Source organism: Ictalurus punctatus, chromosome 5 (genome assembly GCF_001660625.3).
Source record: "Ictalurus punctatus breed USDA103 chromosome 5, Coco_2.0, whole genome shotgun sequence".
Taxonomy (NCBI): domain Eukaryota; kingdom Metazoa; phylum Chordata; class Actinopteri; order Siluriformes; family Ictaluridae; genus Ictalurus; species Ictalurus punctatus.
The window spans coordinates 22,264,140-22,290,612 of NC_030420.2; the positions used below are offsets into that span (position 1 = coordinate 22,264,140).

General features: G+C 35.3%; 3 protein-coding genes across 3 annotated transcripts; all 3 read right to left on the minus strand.

Annotated features, from left to right (window-relative positions):
- Position 1: 1 nt before the first annotated feature.
- LOC108265567 (pepsin A) lies at positions 2-4,801 on the minus strand. The gene is made up of 9 exons (XM_017468056.3): positions 4,696-4,801; positions 4,279-4,420; positions 3,991-4,108; positions 3,740-3,858; positions 2,410-2,609; positions 2,079-2,192; positions 604-748; positions 400-498; positions 2-274 (listed from the first exon to the last, which is right to left on the minus strand). The coding sequence occupies exons 1-9, from the start codon at positions 4,746-4,748 to the stop codon at positions 131-133; spliced, it is 1,134 nt and encodes a 377-aa protein (XP_017323545.1). The 5' UTR covers positions 4,749-4,801; the 3' UTR covers positions 2-130.
- Positions 4,802-10,519: 5,718 nt separating this feature from the next.
- Positions 10,520-14,495, minus strand: LOC108265564 (pepsin A). The gene is made up of 9 exons (XM_017468052.3): positions 14,388-14,495; positions 13,332-13,473; positions 13,110-13,227; positions 12,777-12,895; positions 12,101-12,297; positions 11,832-11,945; positions 11,110-11,254; positions 10,880-10,978; positions 10,520-10,748 (listed from the first exon to the last, which is right to left on the minus strand). The coding sequence occupies exons 1-9, from the start codon at positions 14,438-14,440 to the stop codon at positions 10,614-10,616; spliced, it is 1,122 nt and encodes a 373-aa protein (XP_017323541.1). The 5' UTR covers positions 14,441-14,495; the 3' UTR covers positions 10,520-10,613.
- Positions 14,496-18,617: 4,122 nt separating this feature from the next.
- On the minus strand, positions 18,618-22,107 carry pepa (pepsin A; the record flags this gene model as incomplete). The annotated part of the gene is given in 9 exon segments (NM_001201015.1): positions 18,618-18,846; positions 18,963-19,061; positions 19,232-19,376; positions 20,022-20,135; positions 20,377-20,576; positions 21,150-21,268; positions 21,484-21,601; positions 21,706-21,847; positions 22,029-22,107. Coding segments are annotated over 9 exon segments (1,125 nt in total). The 3' UTR covers positions 18,618-18,711.
- Between the last annotated feature and the right edge of the window lie 4,366 nt (positions 22,108-26,473).

The following is a 26,473-nucleotide window of genomic DNA, read 5'->3' on the forward strand; positions in this document are numbered from 1 at the left end:
GTTGATTTGTGATGATGTTATTTTTCCTTTATTGTTTGTCACTTTATTTGCTATCTTACATGTTTTCACATATAACTTTATAAAAGACAAACATAAAGGGTTAATATTTCAACCCCTTTGCCATTAGTTCTTAAGCCAGCTGAGCCAGGCCCACAGTGCTGTTCGCCCTGTTAAAGATGGTGTACCAATTCCTGATGAAAACATCACCCAAGATCCAGGAGAAACTGCTTCCGAAGTTGCCACCTGAGAAACCTGTTTGGCAGCTGCTGGAGCCCTAGAAGCAGCATAATGTCATTGAATTACTCACCTAGATACATTTCTTTATGTTCCAGCTCAAATCTGTTAATCACATTTCTCACACAGTTTGAACATTTAAGTCACAAAGAGTGTTATACAGACCTGGGTGACAAAGGATGATGGAGGGATGGCGAAGGCATAGCCATTAATGGTGAAGGTAACTGAAGGCATGCTCTGGATACTGCTGCAGCTCACAATAGCCTGCAATAAAAACATTTTGGTATTGTCAATAAAGCCAATTTTGAACTAGTTAGAAGTAGTTACATTAGGTAGAAATCAAAAAGCCGGTGTTATACATCCACTCACATCTCCATATTGGTCTGTCTGAGCACCAAGATAGGCATTCAGGTTGCTGATATCACTGCTTGGTCCAATAATAAGGGAAGTCCCGGTATCAACAATAGCTTGACAACCACCACTACAACCAACAACCTGTCCATTGATGGTAACACTGCAAAAGACCAGATGAAGCTAGAGTTATACAACACCAATTCCTGAAAAATTGGGACAGTATGGAAAATGGTAATAAAAACAAAGAGGAGTGATTTGTAAAGGTAAACATTTATTTTGAAATTGATGCATGCAACACGTTCCAAAAAAGTTGGGAGAGGGGCAATTTAGGACTAATAGCGATGTGACAAGTTGAAATAAGGTGATTTGAAACAGGTGAGGCAATTGTCTAATCATAGTACATAAGGAGCCTCCAAAAAAGGCCTAGTCCTTCAAGCGAAAGGATGGATTGAGGCTTGTCAATCTACCAACAGATGCATCAGCAAATAATCCAACACTTTGTCAACAACATTCCCCAAAGACAAATCGCTAGGATGTAAAGCAGAATTGTCCAGAATCGCCACCGACTTCTCTGGGCTCAGTCTCATCCGAGACTGTAGAACAGTGGAATCATGTTTTGTGGACCGACGAGTCAACATTTCAAATAGTTTTGGGACAAAACAGCCGTTGTTTTCTCCGGGCCAAAGAGGAAAAGGAGCATTCAAGCTGTTATCAGCGTCAGGTCCAAAAGCCAGCATTTGTCATGGTATGGGGGTGTGTCAGTGCCCATGGCATGGGTAACTTGCACATCTGTGAGGGCACCATTAATGCAGAAAGATATGTACACAGTTTGGAGCAACATATGCTGCCATTCAGAGCAGGACAACGTCAAACCACATTCTGCCCGGATTACAAGCACATGGTTGCGTAAGCAGAGAGTGCAGGTGCTAGCATGGCCTGTCTGCAGTCCTGACCTGTCTCCGATTGAGAATATGTGGCACATTAAGTGCAAAATAAGGCAACGAAGGTCCCGTACAGTTGGGCAGCTGAAGAAATGTATAATGGATGAATGTGGGAAAATTCAGCTTGCTAAACTTAACCAACTGGTGTCTTCAGCCCCCAAATGCTTAATAAGTGGTATTAAAAGAAAAGGTGATATTACACAGTGGTAAACAAAATGTGTTGCAGTCATCAAATTTGAAATGAGTGTATATTTTCACAAATAAATTAAGTAAAACATCAAATAATGTGTTAATAATGTGTTTTCCATATAGTACAAGGTGAATTGAATTTTCAAATTACTCTTTCTGTTGATTTTTTTGCATTTTCCATATTGTCCCAACTTTTTTGGAATTAAGGTCCTAATATAGATTTATAATATAAAGAAAAGAGGAATGGTGTGACAGGAATTGCCAAAGTATTAAACTCTGCAGCTTAAGAGATTACTGTAAATATTATTTATGTTGATCCATGATTCAGTATACAATTGATTATAACATGTTGCAGATTACCTGTCCATGGCGATCTGGTAGTAGCTCTCAGAGGATAGAGGGATCCAGTAGATGCTGCCAGTGTAGTAGGAGGTGTCAATCTCTCCCAGGAACAACATGCTGCCCGATTGCTCACTAAAAGATATAAACAGATCCATTTCACTTTCTCAAAGCAAACCTAGCAGACCTTTGAGACATTACAATTTTATGTAGAAGTTTCAAAGCACTCAGAGCTTAAGAATTCTAACCTGAAGTGGTAAGCAGTCTTGAATGACAGATATTTCTGGAATTTTATTTATATTTTTATATTAATGATACACTAGAAAACTAGTTGTTTTAGGGATCACCATACTCGCTGCTCAGGTAGACTGAGAAGACATTCTGGGAGACCAAATTCTGACTTATCATGTTGTCAAAGACAGGAGTGGCACCATCAGAGGAAATGGACTGGTAGGCCAGACCCATGATGCCGTCTGGTACTTGGCTGGCCATGAAGGGCGCCTCAGTCTCACTCAGTCCGAAGATTTGATTTTGCACTGAGATTCCACCAACCTACAGCACAAACGCTTAGGAGTCACTCTCCAGTAACATAACATCAGTTATTTAGGTATGACTTTAAGCAATTAATCAATCTTGCAATTGAATAATAAACATTTACATCTTTATATCCAAACACACATTTAAAATTCCTTTTGAAAAATTCCTTTTTAATTCAGATAAAAAATACTAAGCCCTGCAACTCCAAGACAGTCCTGTACGGTATTAGTGTTTTAACAGGACTTTTTTGTTGTTGTTGTTGTTGCTCTTATTACTTTAAATGGCATTTTGTTATTTAATACTGTTATCTGTATATTTGTTGAGGTGATAAAACATGTCAGCCAGAATTGCAGAAAACCCAGAGCTCATTAGAAAACTATGAAAAACTCAGACAGTAATGCCATGCTACCCACAAGATAAACCTGAATTTGTATATTGTACTAGACATTTACGTGTTGATGTATGAACATGCTTGAACATGCGTGAACATGCCATAGGCCTGCTGCAGGGATGCATGAGGACTGCAGATGTGTCCAGAGCAATAAGCTGCAATGTCAATGTAACACACCTAAGACAGTGCTACAGGCAGACAGGAAGGACAGCTGATCGTCCTTGCAATGGAAAATTACATGTAAGCATGTGGCCCCCCAGACGTGATCGAGAACTTGCAAATGCCTTGGTGGAAGAATGGAGTAACTTCTCACAGCAAGAACTGACAAATGTGGTGCAGTCTATGAGGATGAGATGCACTGTAGTACTTAAAGCAGCTGGTGAACACACCAGATACTGACTGTTAATTTTAATATTGACCCCCTCTTTGTTCAGGGACTCATTGTTCCATTTCTGGTCATCAAATGTCTGTGAAAATTGTTCAGTTTATATCTCAGTTGTTGAATGTTTTATGTTAATACAAATATTTACACATGTTAAAAAAAAATGGTAGAAATTAAAGCAGTATCTTTTTTTCTTTCTCTCTTTTTTTTTTTTTTTTGCTGAATATGTCTATGTAGGCCATTAATTAAGAGATGCCACTTTTTCATGTTGCATTTTTCTCAAGTTAAATATAAAATAAAAAGAATAAATTTCCTTTGTCTCCCAGAAGGAGTTTCAATGATTAGTTTGTGTGTCAAAGAAATTATAATTACCGTCACAGTGTCATATCCCAAATAGCCGGTCATGCTGCCCGTGCCATACTGAACAGAGATAGACTCATTGGTGCTCTGGAAAGTGCTGGACTGCTGTGGATTGAACTGATCGTGGTTCTCTAAAGGAAAAAAAAAAAATCTAGTCCCACTTTACCTGCCATGGATATACGATTCATTTGACCCCATGGAAAGATTGATTTCAGTGAAGAGATCTTTAGATATTCAGTAACTTCAAGTCTTATAATACTCACGGCAGGCTTGGCTTGAACAGTAGACAGACGGCACCCACAGATTAGACGAGCCTGTGTCCATAAGCACTGTGAAGGACTGAGGAGGAGTCCCGATGGTGATCGCACCATAGTAGGAAAGCTAAAAGGGACAAGAATATATGTCAGAACATAATTTTTGTTATAGCAGACATAGCATTTCTTCCACTTTATGAATATATTGAATATTTATTTCTTTGTGGGTGAAAGCAAAATAAGAAACACAAATTAAATAAAAAGCCTAATTAAAAAACATGATTCTGGTTAACATACATCAGCATCGTTGGTCATGGACTCTTGACCAGTCTGAACAAACTTGACCCAGGGGACATAAGGATATTTAGTTCTGTATTCCTCCCATAGGCCTTTCTCCTGCAGCCTCTGCCGTGCAGTTTTGCCCTTAATCAATGGCACCCTGTACCATAAATTATTATGATATTAATATCATTTATATAGCTTTCATCGAAAATGACACAAAACAGAATCCAGCATAGATTTACAAACAGTGAGAGCACAGAGCCCATAAGCATAATTAAGTATATATATATATATATATATATATATCCTCATTGACATACAAATAGCACATTTACATGTCCAGTCATTTTAAATAGTAACACCAAATTCTGTCCTTACATGTAATGTATAATATTTCTTTAAGAAAAAGACAAAAAAAAAGTCAAGTCTTACCTGATGCACTGTGCGAGTGCCACCAGCATACACAGCAGCAGAATCTGTTTCATTTTCTTCACTGAAGGTCTTCTGAATGAGATAAAACACAGAGAGACCTGATGCTTTATATACCGGTAGAGTACAGTCTCTTTACTTTACTTTTCCATTTGAAACTGATAAAAGAATGATTAGGTGAGGAATATCTTGTTGTATAACATTGGAATTGTTTTCATATGTGTTTTTCTGAATTGTTTTGGAGCTTTAATCTTGGAACATCAAACTTTTTTTTGTCAAGGTTACTAGGTCCCCCTCTTCACTGTGATAACCTTTACCTTTGATAAAGGAATTATATCAAATGTCAATAATGGGCTGGCATTATGACAACTATATTCAAAGGAAGCTATACATAGATATACACAAATACATGGTCGTAACAAATTTATTAGTAAAATGTATGATACTGTATATATTTAATTATGTACAATACTGTGCAAAAGTCTTAGGCACATGCAAAGAAATGCTGTAGAGCTAAGATGCCTTCAGAAATAATTAAATTAAATATTTTTCCATTTAAAAAAAATACCATAAAGAGCAGTAAACAGTAATAAATGAAACAAAGGCAATATTTGGTGTGATGACCCTTTGCTTTAAAAAAAAAAAAAAAGAGTAGTCTCATGTAGAATTAGTGCAGGTTTATGAGGATATGAGCTGTACATTTTATTGAGTATCTTGCAGAACCAACCACAGTTCTTTTGGAGACGTTGACTGTTGGACTTGCTTCTTATTTTTGCAGCAAAGCCCAGCAGCCTTCATTGTGTTTTTTGTCTGAAAAATGTCTCTTACCACATAATATTCTGCTTTCTTTACTGACATACAAACATTTTTCGCTAACATTTAATTTCGTGCTTGAAAACTAATGTTTGGTAATCCAAAATGTTTTTGTACTGATTAGATAAAGAAGTCATAAAATAAAAACCTATAACAAAGTTTTTACTAAATAAAATAGCGTGCCTAAAACTTTTACACAGTACTGTATGTTTGCTTGAATCAAATATTAGGGTAGAGCTTCATCTCACTGTCTCAGTGTATTTATTATCTGAAACTTTTTAACTGATCGTTTGTTAGAAACGCATTGTTGTTTTTTTGTCCTAATGTGACATAAGAATTTAATCAAAACAAACAAATAAAAGTTAATTAAAGAAATAGTAAGAAGTAAGAAATTAACAATGATGTCAACTAAAGAGTTTGTGACAAATCAAACTGGTTAAAGAAGTATAACATTTATGTGTGCGGAAATTGAGATATGAGATTCAAAATCTAATCTATTTCACACAATGATAAATTCTGGTGTGACTTACATCTTTTGTGTTATCAGTATTTTCCATATAAACACAGAGCCATGTTTATATACCTGTGATTTTATTTTCCACACACAATGGATTGTTTATAATAATACTGATATGGAAGAATACTATTCTACTGAAATTTAACTTTTAAGCCTGCAATAGTAAAATATCCACCATAATCTATTAATATGTAAATACTACATAATTAGTATAGTTTTACTTTCCCTCTCATTTTTAAGCTAAACTAAGAGGAGAAAATAATGAAAGTAGATGAACTAATACTGGACATGTGACATTTATTGCAACACTTCTTCAATCCTGAACCATGTGATGTACTGAAGAAAATTAGCATTTGCACTTATATACTACTACTACTACTACTACTACTAATAATAATAATAATAATAATAATAATAATAATAATAATAATAAATACAATTTAAGAAAATACATAGATATTCAAGGAAAACCCAAGAGAAAGTGTATTAGCTTCAATGTGTCGTGGAGTCTATTCTACAAGTCTCTGGAAATTTACTAGAGGGATGAACACCTTTCTTCCAAAATATAAGTTTTTTTAATGATGGTTGTGGAGAACACTGTGTAAAACGTCGGTCCAAAACACCATTTCTATACTCATCACACCATTCAGTGAGCCTTTGTGCTCAGTTGTGTTTTCTTCTTGGAAAAGACAACTGACGTTAAAAATGTATCATAGGATAAAGGTGATCAGTCAGGAAAAAAACTGTGTTCATTTGCAGTGACACAAGTGGACCCAAACCATGCCAGTAAAATGCCTCCACGTTATAACGGAGTATATGCCATACTCACCGACCCCACTGAAATATCATGTATTTTCCCCACTGAAATTACATTTTCTATTTGTCTTTGTGATAAGAGGTCTATGTACTGCATCCTACTATAATATATCTCTATAATATGTAGTTTATAATATATATAACCACAAAATATTCTTGCTGCGAGTCTGTTCATGTCCTGCAGTGCCATGAAGTGCCATAGACCTTTTCCTCTTTCCAGATTAATCCAAAACTGAGGTCACAGACCTGCTCAGCATTTTTATACATGTCAATTTTATCATTCAGTTCGTCTGTCTGAAAGCATCTGCACATTTTTTCTCCAGTCATTTATTTAGGTTTTTACTGTAGATCTATAGAGAAAATTCTGCTACAAATTTGAAAGTTAAAACATATTGTTTAAAAAACATATCACTGAAACTGCAAGCCTATTGTAGTAAAATTAATAAATCCATACACACGAGTTTTTAAAAAAAAATAAGTTTACACATTCGAACTATTAAAAAAATAATAATAATAATAAAATCACAGACACAGTGCAATTCCAACATAAAAGGAATTTTCATAGCCTCTGTATGGATTATGGGTTTGGAAGAATGCAATATGAACTAGAATATAGAATAGAATATAAAAAGTCTACACACCCTTGTTAAAACGGCAGGTTTTTGTGAAGAAAAAATGAAACTAAGCTAGATCATGTCAGAACATTTCCCACCTTTAATGTGAAATTGCAGACTATTCAAATAAAGTGAAAAATAATCAAACTTTTTTAAGGGAAAAACAGAAAAAGTACAATAATCAGGTTGCATAAGTTTGCACACCCCAAACTAACATTTTGTTGAAGCAGTTTTTGATTTTGCTACACCACTCAGTCTTTTTGTGTAAGAGTCTTTCAACTATCTTGACCTGGCAATATACTCCCACTCTTTCTTGAAAAAACATTCTCGATCCATCAAATTGTAAGGTCATCTCATGTGCACAGCCTGCTTCAGGTCACCCCACAGATTGTTAGCTGGATTCAGGTCTGGCGTCTGGCTAGGCCATTTAAAAAAAATAATCTTCTTTTGGTTAAGCCATTGCTTTCTTGATTTAGATTTACATTTAGATTTATTCATTTAGCAGACACTTTTATCCAAAGTGACTTACAAATGAGGAAATACAAGCAAAGCGATATATATCAAGCGGAGAACAATACAAGTAGTGTTACCATGTATGATTTTAAAATTGAGTTCTAGAAAAGCAAAGTGAGCAGAGTAGAGGTCTCAGAGACAGAGTAAGTTGTTTGTTTTGTTTATTTGTTTTTTTTTTAAGGATAATCTTGGGTTTAGGGGTAAAACTCAGCTGTGCATTGGCTTTGAGTCATGCTGTAGGGGGAAATTACTTTTCATCTTCTGATTACTAGCAGACACCTGAAGGTTTTACACTAAAATTGCCTGGTATTTGTAGCTATTCATGATTCCCTCCACCTTGATAAAAGCCCCAGTTCTCGCTGAAGATAAGCAGCCCTATAACCCAGACATGTGAAGAATAAAAGAGATTGTCGACACATGCAGTGAGTATTTGATATTCCGGCAGCTCCTTTAATGTTGCTGTAGGTCTCTTGGCAGCCTCACTGGTAAGTTTTTTTCTTGCTCTTTTTTGTAAATATTGGAGGAATATCCTGTTCGTGCTATTGTCAATGTGGTGCCCCATTTTCTCCACTTGTTGATGATTACTTAACTTTTAAATGGTAAATGGCGCACTTATATACTTATATATATATTTACACTGTGTCTCATTCACTCACTCACACACACACTCACACACCAATGGTAGCAGAGCTGCCATGCAAGGCGCTAACTTGCCATTGGGAGCAACTTGGGGTTCAATGTCTTGCCCAAAGACATTTCAGCATGTGGAGTCATGTGGGTCGGGAATCGAACCGCCAACCCTAGTGGACAACCTGCTCTACCACCTGAGCCATAGCCGCCCACTTTTATACATTGTAATTTCACATTGACATATTTTAATCTTAGATTTTATTCAATTTCCTGCTGTACAGTCAGCTTCTCTGTGGCTGTATCCACTTTGAAGGCTATTTGTAGCCTGTATAAAAAAAATAATAATACATTTTTTTTAAAAAAAAACCTTAGCTGGAAATCTTGTCTGCAACTTTCTTTTGTGTTTAGTGTGGTCAGCTCCCTCGTCCTAGCTGTCAACTGTGTCAAACTACAGGGCAAACGTCTCTTAAACAAATTCCTCATACCAATGTTTCCTGCTACAATATATCTTATGTTAAAGATGACTTGGTGAACAAATTCACATTTTCCTTTTCAGTCCACACGTGTTATTGTTCCACGTGGGATGACTTAATTCCTTAATTCCTTACATTTGTATAGCATTTTTCTAGACACGCAAAGCTCTTTACATTGTATGGAAATCTCCTCAACCACCACCAGTGTGTAACATCCACCTGGATGATGCAACGGCATACATAGTGCGCCAGACCGCCAACCACACACCAGCTATTGGTGGAGAGGAGAGGAGAGTGATGTAGCCAATTCAGGGATGGAGATTATTAGGGGGCCATGATTGATAAAGACCAATGGGGGAATTTTGCCAGGACACCAGGGTTATACCCCTACTCTTTTACGAGAAGTGTCCTGGGATATTTAATAACCACAGAGAGTCGGGACCTCAATTCAACGTCTCATCCGAAATGGTGAAATATAAATTATCTGTTGTTGCCGGATTTTCTTTCACAGAAAACATGTGATACTCTAAGCTGTTTGATTTTTCTGCTTGATATGATGTAGAACTGGAAGATGTCCCCACCCACCTGGATAACAAATCTCCTTCACGCAGCCTGCACAATTTTAAAGTTTATATAATCTAATATATAATCTAATATACAATCTAATGTGAGGGTATTGCAAGTGGCTAACTGTGTATAATTGCAGGATAAACCTCTCCCAAACCCCTCCATGTATGTATGTTTGTTTGTTTGTTTTAATACCAATGTCTGCTATGTATTATGCACAATGAGTGATGTTGCCTACAAGGTGTGTGGAGCGAATAAAAACTCATGGGATTGTTACAGCTTTAAGTTTGTTTCCATGATAACTATAAAAATATCTTTATTAACTTTAACTAAACCCACACAGGAATCATATGTTAATCCTGAAAAAGAGGATCAGATATCACCTTATTTTATTTATTTGTTTATTTTAATATGTAGAGCACTTCTATTTTACCTTGTTTCTGTAGGGGCAAAATTATTACATATTATTGAACATATTATTAGTAACATATGATTTTAAAAGAGAGTTTCATGGTTATTAGAGAAAATTGACTAAACATATATAAGTTTCATGCTGGAAACATGTTGCATTTGTATTACTTAAAATATCTTTAATGTTGTCGAGTCAGAGAATTTAGGTATGTTTGGTGTTATAATGAATTAAATGCAGACGTAATTATTTTCATACTTTCTGACATGCAAACTTTTGCAAATGTATTTTCAATGCAGAGGGATTGAAGACCTCAAGATGATTATTTTTATCATTTGTAACATGGTTGAACATATTAAAAAATATGATCTGTTTGCTTCAAAATTGAAAAGTTTTGTGTACATGCAACTAAATATATGATCTAATTTGATGAAAGAAATGTAAAATACAATGAAAACCAACAAGCAATTCTAGATTTTTTTGGTACACTATGTACTTTATTGTTTGCAATTTCTGGTCTATTGATCAATAAATCATACAGAGATTGATAAATTACATTGTTCACTCTTTTAAGCAAGCTGAGCCAGGCCAACACTGTTGGTCTGCCTGTTAAAGATGGTGTAGTAGTTTCGGATGAAAACATCACCCAGAATCCACAGAGAGTCACCGCTGCCACTAAAACCTACATTGCAGCCATAAGAATACTAGAGAGAGGGGTGGAGGGGTGGGGGGTATGAAGAGTAAATACGACATGTTTAAATTGAAATTTGAAAAGGTGACCTTAAATATGCAGGTTTTTGCAGAGGAAATGAAAAGGAAGTTTGTCTAGATTTACCTGACTGACATAGGATATAGGAGAGATGGTGAAGGTGTAGCCATTAAGGGTGAAGGTAATTGAAGGCATGCTCGGGATGTTGTTACAGTTCACACTAGCCTGCAAGGAAAGCGTGACAATTTTTAGTATACACATGCATATTTTTTCCAGTTAAAATGTTTATTTTCTAACATAGGCAGAATTATAATATTTGGTTTGACTTTAATCAAGTTTTTAAAACATTAACTCACAATTCCATATTGGTCTACAGTGGCGCCCAACAAGGAGTTAATGTTGCTGATCTCTGAGGATGGGCCAACAATATAGGAAGTGCCAGTGTCAACAATAGCCTGACATCCTCCAGAGCAAGCAACAGTCTGCCCATTGATAGAAACACTGCAAACAATAAAAAAAAATAGTTGTAATTGACGGCAGTGTGGCTTTGGTGAGCATTGCTTAGCATTTTAAATTACTGGGAATTGTGCTACTGTGTTAGTGAGAAGTAGAATGCTGTGCATTATTGCTCACTTAGTATACATAATGTATAAATCTATGAAATGCAAATGGTATCCGGTGAGCTCTAAGAGTATGATTTTTGCATGGTTTTGACATTTGTGTGTTTTTGAATCTATAATAGTTAAATGTTTCACCCAGTGCAAGCTATAACAGAGCATGATACTGTAAGTATTCTAAAGGTTCTAAAAAGGTTCATTTGTAACATTTTCAAAATAATGCTGTTAACATACTTACATCAACACACATTTGAACATTATAAACATAATGTTCGAAAGAAATTCTAAAAAAAATCGACAAATTCTTGCAACAAAAAGATCATTAAACAATAATGCTCTGAAAACATTCTTTAACATCATCACACCAGACACCAACCATACCTCAGTGTAAATACTTATATAAATCATTGATAGAGTTTTGTATATATTATATGATTGCACCTGGTTCATAACCTGCCTACCTGTCCATGGTGATCTGGTAGTAGCTCTCAGAGGACAGAGGGATCCAGTAGATGCTGCCAGTGTAGTAGGAGGTGTCAATCTCACCAAACAGCACCTCACTACCCTGCTGACCACTGTAGAATTTAAATAGAGCCATAGTTGAGGTAGACTGACATTTTTTAAGCTCAAATTATAACAGTGTAATTTGGTATATCTGAAGCTCAAACAACTTCTAAAGCTTGTCTAAATGTTGAACTAAAATTAAAATAGGAGAAAAAAATAGGCATACTTGCTTAGGTAGACTGAGAATAGATCCTGGGAGACCAAATTCTGACTCATCATGTTGTCAAAGATAGGAGTGGCACCATCAGAGGAAAGGGATTTGTAGGCCAGACCCAGGATACCGTCTGCCTTCATGATGGCCATGAAGGGCGCCTCAGTCTCACTCAGTCCAAAGATCTGATTTTGCACTGAGATTCCACCGACCTACAGAACAAAATCTTAGGTGTCACTCACTGCTGTTATTTTGTTTATTTGTTTTTTGTTTTTTTTGTTTTTTACAACATCTAACTCTTCCTATTAGTTGCAGTATCTTATACGCTTTCAACTACAGAAGATATCTGGATCTTATTCCTTTTAAATTTCAAATGAAAGAAACATGTTTTCTCAGTGATTAGATCCAAAAGCCTGATGCTCACAATACGAAGGACAACTAATGGAAAAATTGTCACCTTTTGACTCATATACACAAATCATAACAAACTACCTAGGGCGGTTATAATAACCTTGCAGCAAGTTACAGGAAACTAAGTACTGGAAGGCTTACATGGGATTAGTATATTTTAATATTTTTTAGCATGGTTCAGAGGGCAAACATTATGATTTCTGGACCTGTCTCTGTTTATTAGCCGTCCTGTAAATAATTTCAAATCAATTTGATCAAATCAGTAGGAGAAACTGAATACCGTCACAGTGTCATAACCCAGGTATCCGATCATGCTGCCTGTGCCGTACTTAATGGTCAGAGCCTGGTTCTTGGTCCGGAAAGTGCTGGACTGTGTTGGGTTGAATTTATTGTGGTTCTCTTAAAGACAGAGATATTTGTTAGTGCTGTGAAAGTGCTGAACTGACTGTCTGTCCAATTATGGCAAATAGTTGCCAGAGTGTTGCAGTATTACTATGAGCTCATGTTTAAGCAATATAAGTATGTTTAGTAACATTTACCTCTCTTTTTTTATTAAGCAGTCATATGGCTTGTATTCAATGACTGTCTCCCGTGTAACCCCACTGATACTTACGGCAAGCCTGGCTTGAGCAATAGATAGAAGGCACCCACAGGTTGGCGGAGCCAGAATCAAAAATCACTTGGAAGGACTGAGGAGGAGTGCCGATGGAAATTACACCGTAGTAAGAGAGCTGAGATGGACAAGAGCAAGACTTAATGCACAAACTGAGAAGCCAGCATATTGCTCTTTGGACAAACATACTAGGAGATGTGCTATATGTTTTGGTTAACTTACATCAGCATCATTGGTCAGGGGCTCAGTACCAGTCTGTTGAAACTTGACTAGTGGGTTGTAGGGATATTTCTTTCTGTACTCCTCCCACAGGCCTTTCTCATGTAGTCTCTGACGTGCTGTCTTACCTTTGATCAGAGGCACTCTGCCAGAAAAGTCTCAGTGTTATTTACTCGGTTGGGTTACTGTAACGTCATTTTAGCCAGAGTTTCTAAATCCATAATCAACAAACTGCAATATGTACAAAACTCTGCCACCAGGATCCTGACAGGAACCAGGAAATGTGAACATATTACTCCCGTTTTGGAGTCCTTGCACTGGCTCACAGTCAGGTTCGATTTTAAGATCACGATGTTGACATACTAGGCATTACATAGCTTGGCTCCTTATTACTTATCTGGTTTAGTAGTCCCCTACACCCCAAATCGCAGACTGCGTTCCTCACAGTGTAATCTGTTAACTATTCCACAAACACGCTTAAAATCTATGGGTGACAGGGCTTTTTCTGTCTATGCTCCTTCACTTTGGAACTCTCTTCCTCCTGAACTCAGGGAAGCTCAGACCTTTGGCATTTTTAAAGCTCAACTTAAGACACACTTTTTTAAACTTGCACTTAACTGCTGATGTCTACTTCTATTATAATTATTATTATTATTATTATTATTATTATTATTATTATTATTATTATTATTATTATTATTATTATTATTATAATAATTATAATTATTATTATTATTATTATTATTAACGTTGTTATTCTTATGAACTTTTTTTTCTGTATACTGCTTATTTTGTGTACAGCCGTTTGAGAAGCTGTTTTTAAAGGCGCTTTATACATTTATTATTAACTTTATTTACTTATTAAAATAAAGTTTTCTCCAAGCAAGTAATAATATTATTATTATTATTATTTACATTGGTTTATCAGTTTTAAACATTAAAAGAAAAGCACATGACACACAAGAAGAATTAACAGGGATTAAACATATCACCCAGATCTATTTCTATTACAGTAGACTCATCGGCCATGTTGCTCTAATAAAGAGTTTTAGTACTTACCTGATGCACTCTGCAAATGCTACTAAGGCACACAAGGCTAGGATCAGCTTCATTTTCTTAAGTGTGACTTTAAGCTTGCCCTAAATCATATACTGCACAGCCAGGGACGTTAGCCTTTATATACAATCATATCATGTTTCTTATCATAAACACCCAGAAGTTAAAACACATTGTTCCAAGAAAACTCATTTGTCATTGACATAATTTTCTTTATATTTCATATTATCTTGAACTTAACACCAAACACTGTTGTATGTTTTTCCATAGTTTGTGGAAGTTAAAGTATACATTCTTATATCTATGGCTGATAGGTGTAATGAATTATATCTAATGTTAAAATTGTGCTTAAAGGATTTACTGGGCTCTTTTATTACTAAAATGCACCTTTTATCAGAAAAGAGCACAGTTTATTTAATAAAATAAATTTTTAAATTATGTGTTTGAATATGTTTGAAATGAAGAAGCTGAAATAAAACTAATACATAAAATAAACTTATTTAATACTTATTTATGCAAGTTCAGTAGTACAGATAAAATATATATAGATTTTATATAATAATGATAGGGAAAAATATTTAACACAATTAAGAAAATCACACAAAGATCTTAATATACTGTACATTTTCCCATCATTATCATTTGCCATTAAATGGGTGATCTCTGACTCCACACCTTAAATATGTGTATACACATGCACCTACATTATATATGTGTGTGTATATATATATATATATATATATATATATATATATATATATATATATATATATATATATATATATATATATATATATCAAAAAGCTTGGCAAAGATTTTATAAAATAAATGTTTGTATTTGTCGTGGTATTGCTGCAAAAATATGAAGAAAGACTGGAGTAATGGGACAAAGCATTGCTTAGTAGTGAAGCTTAATACAATGTTTACAGTAATTTTAAGGCTGAAAAAATAGTTTTTACACAAATTTAATTGTTATTCATACTTTTTAATACATAATAGAAAACATAAACTAATGAGTTTACAATTTAAACCCTTTCCTCTGATTGTGTTCTTTATCTTTTGCAAACATATACACTGGAAACTGTTGTTGTGCCTCCTTCTGGTGGAGTGCTTGTCCAAGGTCAAATAAAACTTTGAATTTCATATCAAAATGTACTTATCAGGAAACAAGAACGGAAAATTTCATAACAAAAGAAAATTATTCTTTGCTCATTTCTTGAAATTGGCTTTCTTGTGCTTTAGCCCCCAAAAATGGCACACTGTGTTTGAGCATTGACACTGTGACACCATTTGCGAGTACTGTAGATCTATAAAGAAAATTCTGTTGTATAAATTTGACACTTAAAACATATTGTTAGAAGCTGCAAGCCTACTGTAGTAAAATGAATAAATCCATCCCCAATATGAAAATTAAAAAACAAGTTTACACATTTGAACTAGATCTAATTTTTTTATGCATAAAATACAAAAACACAGTGCAATTCCAACATAAAAGGAATTTTCATAACCTCTGTATGGATTCATACTGGTAGCCAAATAGGTCACTGCTAGAAATTAATGATTGAAAGCTAAGAATTTATTTATCTAGATGGGTTTAAAAGAATGTACATTAGTTATTATTATTATTATTATTATTATTATTATTATTATTATTATTATTATTATTATTATTGTTATTATTGTTAATAATAATAATAATAATAATAATAATAATAATAATAATAATAATAATAATAATAATAAAAACAGTCTACACACCCCTGGGAAAATGGCAGGGTTTTGTGAAGTAAAAAATGAAACTAAGCTAGATTATGTCAGAACAGTTCACATTCTTTAATGTGAAATTGCAAACTATTCAAATAAATTGAAAAACAATCAAACTTTTTTAATGGGAAAACAGAAAAAGTACAATAATCTGGTTGCAAAGTGGGAAAGGTTCTGACATTTTTTATTTTAGTTTCATTTTTTACTTCTACAGAATCCTACCATTTTAGCAGGGGTGTGTAGATTTTTTATATCCATTGTATCTTGGATTTATGGGGATGAGTTAGCTCAGTTATATCAGTTAGATCAGTTAGATCCCATCAGATATATCACATTTGAAAACCAGAGTCTTTAGGAGCTGTTTTTTTAGGAACCTTAGGAACAATTTAACCACAATAGCTTTCTATCCCTGCAAGCTATGGGGAGCTTCCATCACAGGTTGATCAGGACACCTCAGGATAAAAAGTACAAAAATGTAAAGCTCACACAATGCCATATTTTAATCTTAGATTTTATTCAATTTCCTGCCGTACAGTAAGCTTCTGTTTGGCTGTATCCTCTTTGAAGGCTATTTGTAGGCTATTTTTTTATCTAGAAATCTTGCCTGCAACTTTCTTTTGTGTTTTTGTTTGGTCAGCTCATTCGTGCTAGCTGTCAACTGTGTCAAACTACAGGGCAAACCTCTCTTATACAAATTCCTCATAGCAATGTTTCCAAGAAATTTCTTATCTTATCCTAAAGGTGACTTGGTAAACAAAACCAAAATCCTTTCTCAGTACACAAGTGTTATTGTTCCACGTGGGATGACTTGGTGAAATATAAATTCCCTGTTGTTGCAGGATTTGCTTTCACAGAAACGTGATACTATAAGCTTTGATTTTGCTGCTTGATATGATGTAGAACTGGAAGATGTCCCCACCAGAGATGGTGGGAACGTCAATAAAGAAGACCACCTGTAGTTTTATACCTTCAGTGAACGGCGGCGAGACCAATCAGACAGGGTTTAGAGGAAAATACATGGAAATACTTGTGTTTTATTGGCTGACAGCTCTCAGTTCTGCCAAACACTAACTCACAGTCAGTTTGAAGAAAAATGTAGAAACGCCAATATATATATATATATGTGTGTGTGTGTGTGTGTGTGTGTGTGTGTGTGTGTGTGTGTGTGTGTGTGTGTGTGTGTGTGTGTGTGTGTGTGTGTGTGTGTGTGTGTGTCAAACCAGTAAAGGGATTGAAACTGAAACAGTAACATCCTCTGATGCTGAACAGGAAAACAAGGTCTTTAAATGTCTATATAAGTTCCAGTTTACATGAACATGATTTGAGCAGAGCATAAGGAAAGATAATGTACTTTGCATGGCACTGTAGCAGCTAAACCCATACACTGTAGCTTAGCTGTGCCTCCCCTTGTTTAGCGACACCAAATGAGCCTAGTTAAAAAAGTTTTATATGTTATCAGTCTGGTAGTTCTACAAACAGTAACAACACTCAAGGCAAGTTTCATGATAAATCCAACTTTTTCTGATCATGTCATACATTGACGTGCTAAAATTACTGAAAGAACTATGAGTTTCACATTGTTTTGTATTTTTGAAGGTTTGGTAGGTTTTGAAAGTAACTTGAAAGTAAAGTAATTAGTAATCTGATTACTTTTTACATGCAGTAATCAGTAATGTAATTAGGTTATTGCAAGTGGCCAACTGTGTCCAATTGCAGGACAAACCTCTCCCAAACCCCTCCATGTATGTTTATTTGTTTGTTTGTTTGTTTGTTTTAATACCAATGTCTGCTATGCATTATGCACAATGAGTGATGTTGCCTACAAGGTGTGTGGAGCAAATAAAAACTCATGGGGTTGTTACAGCTTTAAGTTTGTTTCCATGGTAACTATAAAATTATTTTTATTAACTTTAACTAAACCCACACAGGAAACATATGTTAATCCTGAAAAAGAGGACATCTGATCACCTTATTTTATTTATTTGTTTATTTTAATATGTAGAACACTTCTATTTCACCTTGTTTCTGTAGGGGCAAAATTATTACATATTATTGAACATATTATTAGTAACATATGATTTTAAAAGATGAGTTTCATGGTTATTTGAGAAAATTGACTAAACTTTATAAGTTTCATGCTGGAAACATGTTGCATTTGTATTACTTAAAATATCTTTAATGTTGTCGACTCAGAGAATTTAGGTATGTTTGGTGTTATAATGAATTAAAAGCAGACGTAATTATTTTCATACTTTCTGACATGCAAACTTTTGCAAATGTATTTTCAATGCAGAGGGATTGAAGACCTTAAGATGATTATTTTTATCATTTGTAACATGGTTGAACATATTAAAAAATATGATCTGTTTGCTTCAAATTTGAAAAGTTTTGTGTACATGCAACTAAATATATGATCTAATTTGATGAAAGAAATGTAAAATACAATGAAGACCTATAAGCAATTCTAGATTTCTTTGCTACACTATATGCTTTATTGTTTGTAATTTCTGGTCTATTGATCAATAAATCATACAGAGATTGATAAATTACATTGTTCACTCTTTTAAGCAAGCTGAGCCAGGCCAACACTGTTGGTCTGCCTGTTAAAGATGGTGTAGTAGTTTCGGATGAAAACATCACCCAGAATCCACAGAGAGTCACCGCTGCCACTAAAACCTGTATTGCAGCCATAAGAGGTCTGGGGGTAGGGAATGAAATAGTAAATATGACATGTTTGGATTGAAATTTGAAAAGGTGACCTTAAATATGCAGGTTTTTGCAGATGATATGAAAGGGAAGTTTGTCTTGATTTACCTGTCTGACGTAGGATGAAGGAGAGATGGTGAAGGTGTAGCCATTAAGGGTGAAGGTAATTGAAGGCATGCTCTGGATGTTGTTACAGTTCACACTAGCCTGCATGGAAAGCGTGACAATTTTTGTATACACGTATATTTTTTCCAATTATAAATATTGTGTTATATTTATTAATTTATAATTTTTATGTATATTTATAAATATTATATTATAGGCAGAATTATAAAATTTGGTTTGATTTTAATCAAGTTTTTAAAACATTAACTCACATCTCCATATTGGTCTACAGTGGCGCCCACCCAGGAGTTAATGTTGCTGATGTCTGAGGATGGGCCAACAATATTGGAAGTGCCCGTGTCAATAATAGCCTGACATCCTCCAGAGCAAGCAACAGTCTGCCCATTGATAGAAACACTGCAAACAATAAAAAACTAATTGTAATTGATGACAGTGTCGCTTTGGTGAGCATTGCTTAGCATTTTAAATGACTGGGAATTGTGCTACTGTTAGTGAGAAGTAGAATGCTGTGCATTATTGCTCACTTAGTATACATAATGTATAAATCTATGAAATGCAAATGGTATCCGGTGAGCTCTAAGAGTATGATTTTTGCATGGTTTTGATATTTGTGTATTTTTGAATCTGTAATAGTTAAATGTTTCACCCAGTGCAAGCTATAACAGAGCATGATACTGTAAGTGTTCTAAAGGGTCTAAGAAGGTTAATTTGTAACATTTTCAAAATAATGCTGTTAACATTCTTACATCAACACACATTTGAACTTTAAAAACATTATGTTGGAAAAAAAAAAATATATATATATATATATATATATATATATATATATATATATATATATATATATATATATATATATATATATATATAAAATTAGACAAATTCTTGCAACAAAAACATCTCAAAACAGTAATGCTCTGAAAACATTCTTTAACATCATCACACCAGACACCAACCATACCTCAGTGTAAATACTTATATAAATCATTGATAGAGTTTTGTATATATTATATGATTGCACCTGGTTCATAACCTGCCTACCTGTCCATGGTGATCTGGTAGTAGCTCTCAGAGGACAGAGGGATCCAGTAGATGCTGCCATTGTAGTAGGAGGTGTCAATCTCACCAAACAGCACCTCACTACCCTGCTGACCACTGTAGAATTTAAATAGAGCCATGGTTGAGGTAGACTGACATTTTTTAAGCTCAAATTATAACAGTGTAATTTGGTATATCTGAAGCTCAAACCACTTCTAAAGCTTGTCTAAATGTTGGAAAACTGGAAAAGTCACCAGTCTACAATAGGATTGGAAAACTGGATAAATACAAACATAAATCCTACTGATTCTTAGTTGAATAATTTGAAATTAAAATAGGAGAAAAAAAAGAGGCATACTTGCTGCTCAGGTAGACTGAGAAGACATCCTGGGAGACCAAATTCTGACTCATCATGTTGTCAAAGACAGGAGTGGCACCATCAGAGGCAATGGATTGGTAGGCCAGACCCAGGATACCGTCTGCCGTCATGCTGGCCATGAAGGGTGCCTCAGTCTCACTCAGTCCAAAGATCTGATTTTGCACTGATATTCCACCGACCTACAGAACGAAATCTTAGGAGTCAATTACTGCTGGGATTTTTTTGTTTGTTTATTGTTGCTGTTGGGTTTTTTTTTGTTGTTGTTTGTTTGTTTGTTTGTTTGTTTTACAAAATCTAACTCTTCCTATTAGTTGCAGTATCTTATACGCTTTCGACTACAGAAATGATCAGGATCTTATTCATTTTAAATCTCAAATGAAATGAAACACATTTTTTTCTCAGTGATTTAGTTTAGATCCAAAAGCCTGATGCTCACAATAAGAAGGAAAAATTGTCAGCTTTTGACTCATATTACACAAATCATACCAAACTACCTAGGGCGGTTATAATAACCTTGCAGAAAGTTACAGGAAACTAAGTACTGGAAGGCTTACATGGGATTAGTATATTTTAATATTTTTTAGCATCGTTCGAGGGCAAAAGTTGGAATCTGTTATTATATTTTACTTTTTGATATGGATGTTAACACTGTAGCATTATAACATCATGATTTCTGGACCTGTCTCTGTTTATTAGCTGTCTGTAAATAATTTCAAATCAATTTGATCAAATCAGTAGGAGAAACTGAATACCGTCACAGTGTCATAACCCAGGTATCCGGTCATGCTGCCAGTGCCATACTGAATAGACAGAGCCTGGTTGTTGGTCTGGAAAGTGCTGGATTGTGTTGGGTTGAATTTATTGTGGTTCTCTAAAAGACAGAGATATTTGTTAGTGCTGTGAAAGTGCTGAACTGACTGTCTGTCCAATTATGGCAAATAGTTGCCAGAGTGTTGCAGTATTACTATGAGCTCATGTTTAAGCAATATAAGTATGTTTAGTAACATTTACCTCTAATTTTTTTATGAAGCAGTCATATGGCTTGTATTTATTGACTGTCTCCCATGTAACCCCACTGATACTTACGGCAAGCCTGGCTTGAGCAATAGATAGAAGGCACCCACAGGTTGGCGGAGCCAGAATCAAAAATCACTTGGAAGGACTGAGGAGGATTGCCGATGGAAATTACACCGTAGTAAGAGAGCTGAGATGGACAAGAACAAGACTTAATGCACAAACTGAGAAGCCAGCATATTGCACTTTGGACAAACATACTAGGAGATGTGCTATATGTTTTGGTTAACTTACATCAGCATCATTGGTCATGGGCTCAGTACCGGTCTGTTGAAACTTGACCAGTGGGTTGTAGGGATATTTCTTTCTGTACTCCTCCCACAGGCCTTTCTCATGTAGTCTCTGACGTGCTGTCTTACCCTTGATCAGAGGCACCCTGCCAGAAAAGTCTCAGTGTTATTTACATTGGTTTAGCGGTTTTCAACATTAAAACAAAAAGTACAACCGCATTGACACACAAGAAGAATTAACAGGGATTCAAAAATAACACCCAGATCCATTTCCATTACAGTAGACTCATCAGCCATGTTGCTCTAATAAAAAGTTTTGGTACTTACCTGATGCACTCTGCAAATGCTACTAAGGCACACAAGGCTAGGATCAGCTTCATTTTCTTAACTGTGACTTTAAGCTTGCACTAAATCATATGCTGCACAGCCAGGGACGTTAGCCTTTATATACAGTCATATCCTGTTTCTTATCATAAACACCCGGATGTTAAAACCCATTGTTCCAAGAAAACCCATTTGTCATTGACATTATTTACTGTGTGTTTCATATTATCTTGAAAGTAATAACTTAAAACCAAACACTGTTGTATGTTTTTCCATAGTTTGTTGAAGTTAAAGTATACATTCTTATATCTATGTGTGATAGGTATAATGAATTATATCTAATGTTAACATAGTGCTTAAAGGATTTCCTTGCCCTATTTTATTATTAAAATGCAATAATTCTAAAAAAAAAAAAAAAAAAAAAGATCTCAGAGCTCAGTTCATTTAATTAAAAAAATAATAATAATAATAATAATAATAAGTGTGTTATTATTATTCATAAGCATGGAATTATCTTCTACTGTTATGCTGATGATACACAGTTGTATGTTTCAGCAAAGCCAGATGACAGACACCAGATTAATAAAGTTGAGGAATGTGTAAAGGACATTAGATATTGGATGCCTATTAACTTCCTATTACTTAATTCTGACAAGACAGAAGTACTTGTACTATTACCACATGCAGCTAGAAGTAAGCTTTCTGATAACATATTAACTCTGGATAGCTTTTCTGTTTCATCATTCAGTAAAAGACCTTGGTGTGATTATTGACCCCAGTGTTTCATTTGAACCTCATGTAGATAGTATTACTAGGATAGACTTCTTTCATCTCAGAAATATTGCTATGATAAGAAATATAATGTCACTACACATTACAGAAAAAATTGTTCATGTTTTGATCACCTCTAGGCTAGATTATTGTAATGCCTTACTGTACTGGATGTTCCAGTAGGTGCATAAACAAACTACAATTAGTCCAAAATGCAGCTGCAAGAGTCCTTACTAGTGCAAGAAAGTATGACCACATCATCCCTATCTTATCCACACTGCATTGGCTCCCAGTAAAATTTCACATTCATTATAAATACTATTATTGAACTACAAAGCACTGAATGGTCTCACGCCACAATACCTGAACGAGCTTTTGGTCTTTTATGATCTGACATGCCTACTGCGATCAAAAGGTGTAGGCCATTTGTTGGTACCTCGAATAGTGAAGGTTACAACAGGGGGAAGAGCTTTCTCCTACAAAGCCCCACAGTTATGGAACAGTCTTCCAATTAGTGTTCAGGACTCAGACAGTCTCACTGTTTAAGTCCAGGCTGAAAACATATTTGTTTACTCAAGCTTATTGTGAATATTTTTTTTTCTTAGGTAAGAGAGGAGATCTAGAGGGCTTATAGGCATAGTGTGTTGTGGAGAACTGGGATGATTGGATGCTGTCAACCACCGCCCCCCGCCGACCACCCCCGCCAAATTCGCACATTCACCCTGCTTTGTTGATGGTGGGGTGGCTGGCTGCCTTATGTCCCATGCGCCCACATGTCTATGTTGCCTTCTGGCTCCTACTTTTAGTTATGTTGTCATAGCTAGTCTTGTCGGAGTCCCTGCTTGCACTCACGCAAAGTACTTTGTCCTTAACCATTACAGGACAATAAGCATACCTAATATTATCTCCCTCTCTTTCCCTCTCTCTCTTTATGCTGAGCTAAACATGACACTCCTGAGATGCCAGTGATCCTGACCCTTTCTTCTCTCCGGATCGGCCTGATCCATCCTAATGCCCTACTTCTGATTGGAGTTTTCATCAATTGGAAGCCACATGCTGCTGCTGAGGATGGCCCCACATGGTGCAGGCTAAAGATCATTGAGATTGCTGAGGATGGTACCACTTAAAAAGAATAAGATGACATTGGACCTCAACTCGTGCGAACCTTTAATGATGTGATGGCCAGGACTACAAATTGCTATTATTGCCTTTGCACTGCAATTGCCACAAACAGTTTTACACTCAAGTCTCCATCAGTGACCAGTGGAGAAGTTCAACAAAACAGATTTCATGTAAAACTGTAATGAATTTTCCTGGTTACACAACTGCACTATTTGAACATGTGGTATTAGCGCATTTGTAGAAGGGACTTATTTATAATTATACTATTCGTTGTCACCCAAATAAGGATGGGTTCCCTTTGAAGTCTGGTTCCTCTCAAGGTTTCTTCCTCATATCTCCTCAGGGAGTTTTCCCTTACCATCGTCACCTCCGGCTTGCTCATTAGGGACAAATTCATGAATTTAAAATTTATATTCTGAATTCGTATATTTCTGTAAAGCTGCTTTGGGACAATGTCCATTGTTAAAAGCACTACACAAATAAAATTTTATTGAATATATGTGCCAGATTATATGTTGAATCATGTGTTTAAAAATGTTTGAAATAAAGAAGCTGAAATAAAAGTAATAAATAAAATAAACCTATTTAGTACTTACAGTGGGAGAAATAAGTATTGAACGCGTCAACATTTTTTCAATAAATATATTTCCAATGAGGCTATTCACATGAAATTTTCACCAGACATCAGTATTAACTCAAGAAATCCGGAAATATAAAGAATTCATAACATTAAAGTCCATGAATAAAGTTATGTGTAATAAAGTGGAATGACACAGGAAAAAGGTATTGAACACACTAAGAAAAAGCAGTTCTCCAATGCAAGGTAAGGTAAGGAACCCACTGAAATATGTAAGTAATTATACCCCCTATCTGTGCAAAGTAATGTCCGCTGAGTTAGTAAATTGATGGTCTATAAAAAGGCTTTTCATTACCGAGGTGTCACACAAGAAACATCTCATGATGGGTAAAAGCAAAGAGCTCTCCCAAGACCTTCGTAACCTTATTGTTGTAAAACATATTGATGGAATTGGATACAGGCATATTTCAAAACTTCTGAATCCTCCAGTAAGCTCCATTGGGGCCATTATCGAAAGTGGAAGTAACATCACTCTGTCATCAACCAGCCCCACACAGGAGAAGAATAGTCAGAAGAGTGGTCGAAGGGCCAAGGACTACTCGGAAAGAGCTCCAGAAAAACTTGGAGGCAGCAGGTGCAATCATCAAAGAGAAAACAATAGGCAATGCACTCCACTGCCCACGCTCACCCCACAAGACTCTATTACTAAAGAAAAGGCATGTCGAAGCTTGTTTAAAGTTTGTTACAACTCATTTGGACAAGCCTATGAAATACTGGGAGAGTATAGTCTGGTCAGACAAGAGCAAAATTGAACTTTTTGGCTTTCATACTACGCACCATGTTTGGAGAAGAAATGGCACTGCACATCACCCTAAAAACACTATACCAACAGTGAAGTTTGGAGGTGGAAGCATCATGGTGTGGGGCTGGTTTTCATCACATAGTACTGGCAATAATAATAATTGAAGGGACGATGAATGGAGCACTTTACTGGGAGATTCTTGAGGAGAATCTGCTGCCATCCACCAGGATGAAGATGAGACATGGGTGGACCTTCCAGCAGGACAACGATCCAAAGCATACAGCAAAGGAAACTCTCAATTGGTTTCAGAGAAAAAAATCAAGGAATGGCCCAGTCAATCACCTGAACTGAATCCAATTGAACAACCTGAATACTGGAGCCTATTAATTTCTTCATACAGGAAGCGTCTTGAAGCTGTCATTACAAACAAAGGCTGCTCCACCAAGTATTAAATAAATTTCAGTTAGCGTGCTCAATACTTATTTCCTGTGTCATTCCTCTTTATTTTGCATGACTTCATTTATGGACTTGAATGTTGTGAATTATTTATATTTCCAGATTTCTTGAGTTAATACTGATGTCTGGTGAAAAGTTCATGTGAATTGCTTCATTGGAAATATATTTAATTAAAAAATTTTGACACGTCCAATACTTATTTCCCCTACTGCATGTATATAGATCAAAAAGCTTGGAAAACATTTTTTAAATAAACGTGTATTTGTAGTGGTATTGCTGCAAAAATCTGAAGAAAGACTAATAGGAGTAATAGGACAAAGCATTGCTAAGTAGTGAAGCTTAATACAATGTTTACATAAATGTTAAAGCTGAAAAAAGAGTTTATATCACCATACACAAATATAATCATTATGCATACATTTTAATAGATAATAAAAAGCATAATCTAATGGGTTTACACTTGAAACCCTTCCATCTGATTGTATTCTTAATCGACTGCAAACATATACAATGGCAAATGTTATTGTGCCTCCTTCTGGTGGAGGACTTGTCCAAGGTTAATTAAGACTTTGCATTTCATATCTGTTGATCAAAATGACCTTACCAGGAAACAAGCTTAGAAAGATTCATAACAAAACAAATTATTCTTTGCTGTAGGAATAGGCTTTCTTGTGCTTTAGCCCCACAAAAATGACACACTCTATTTGAACATTGATACTG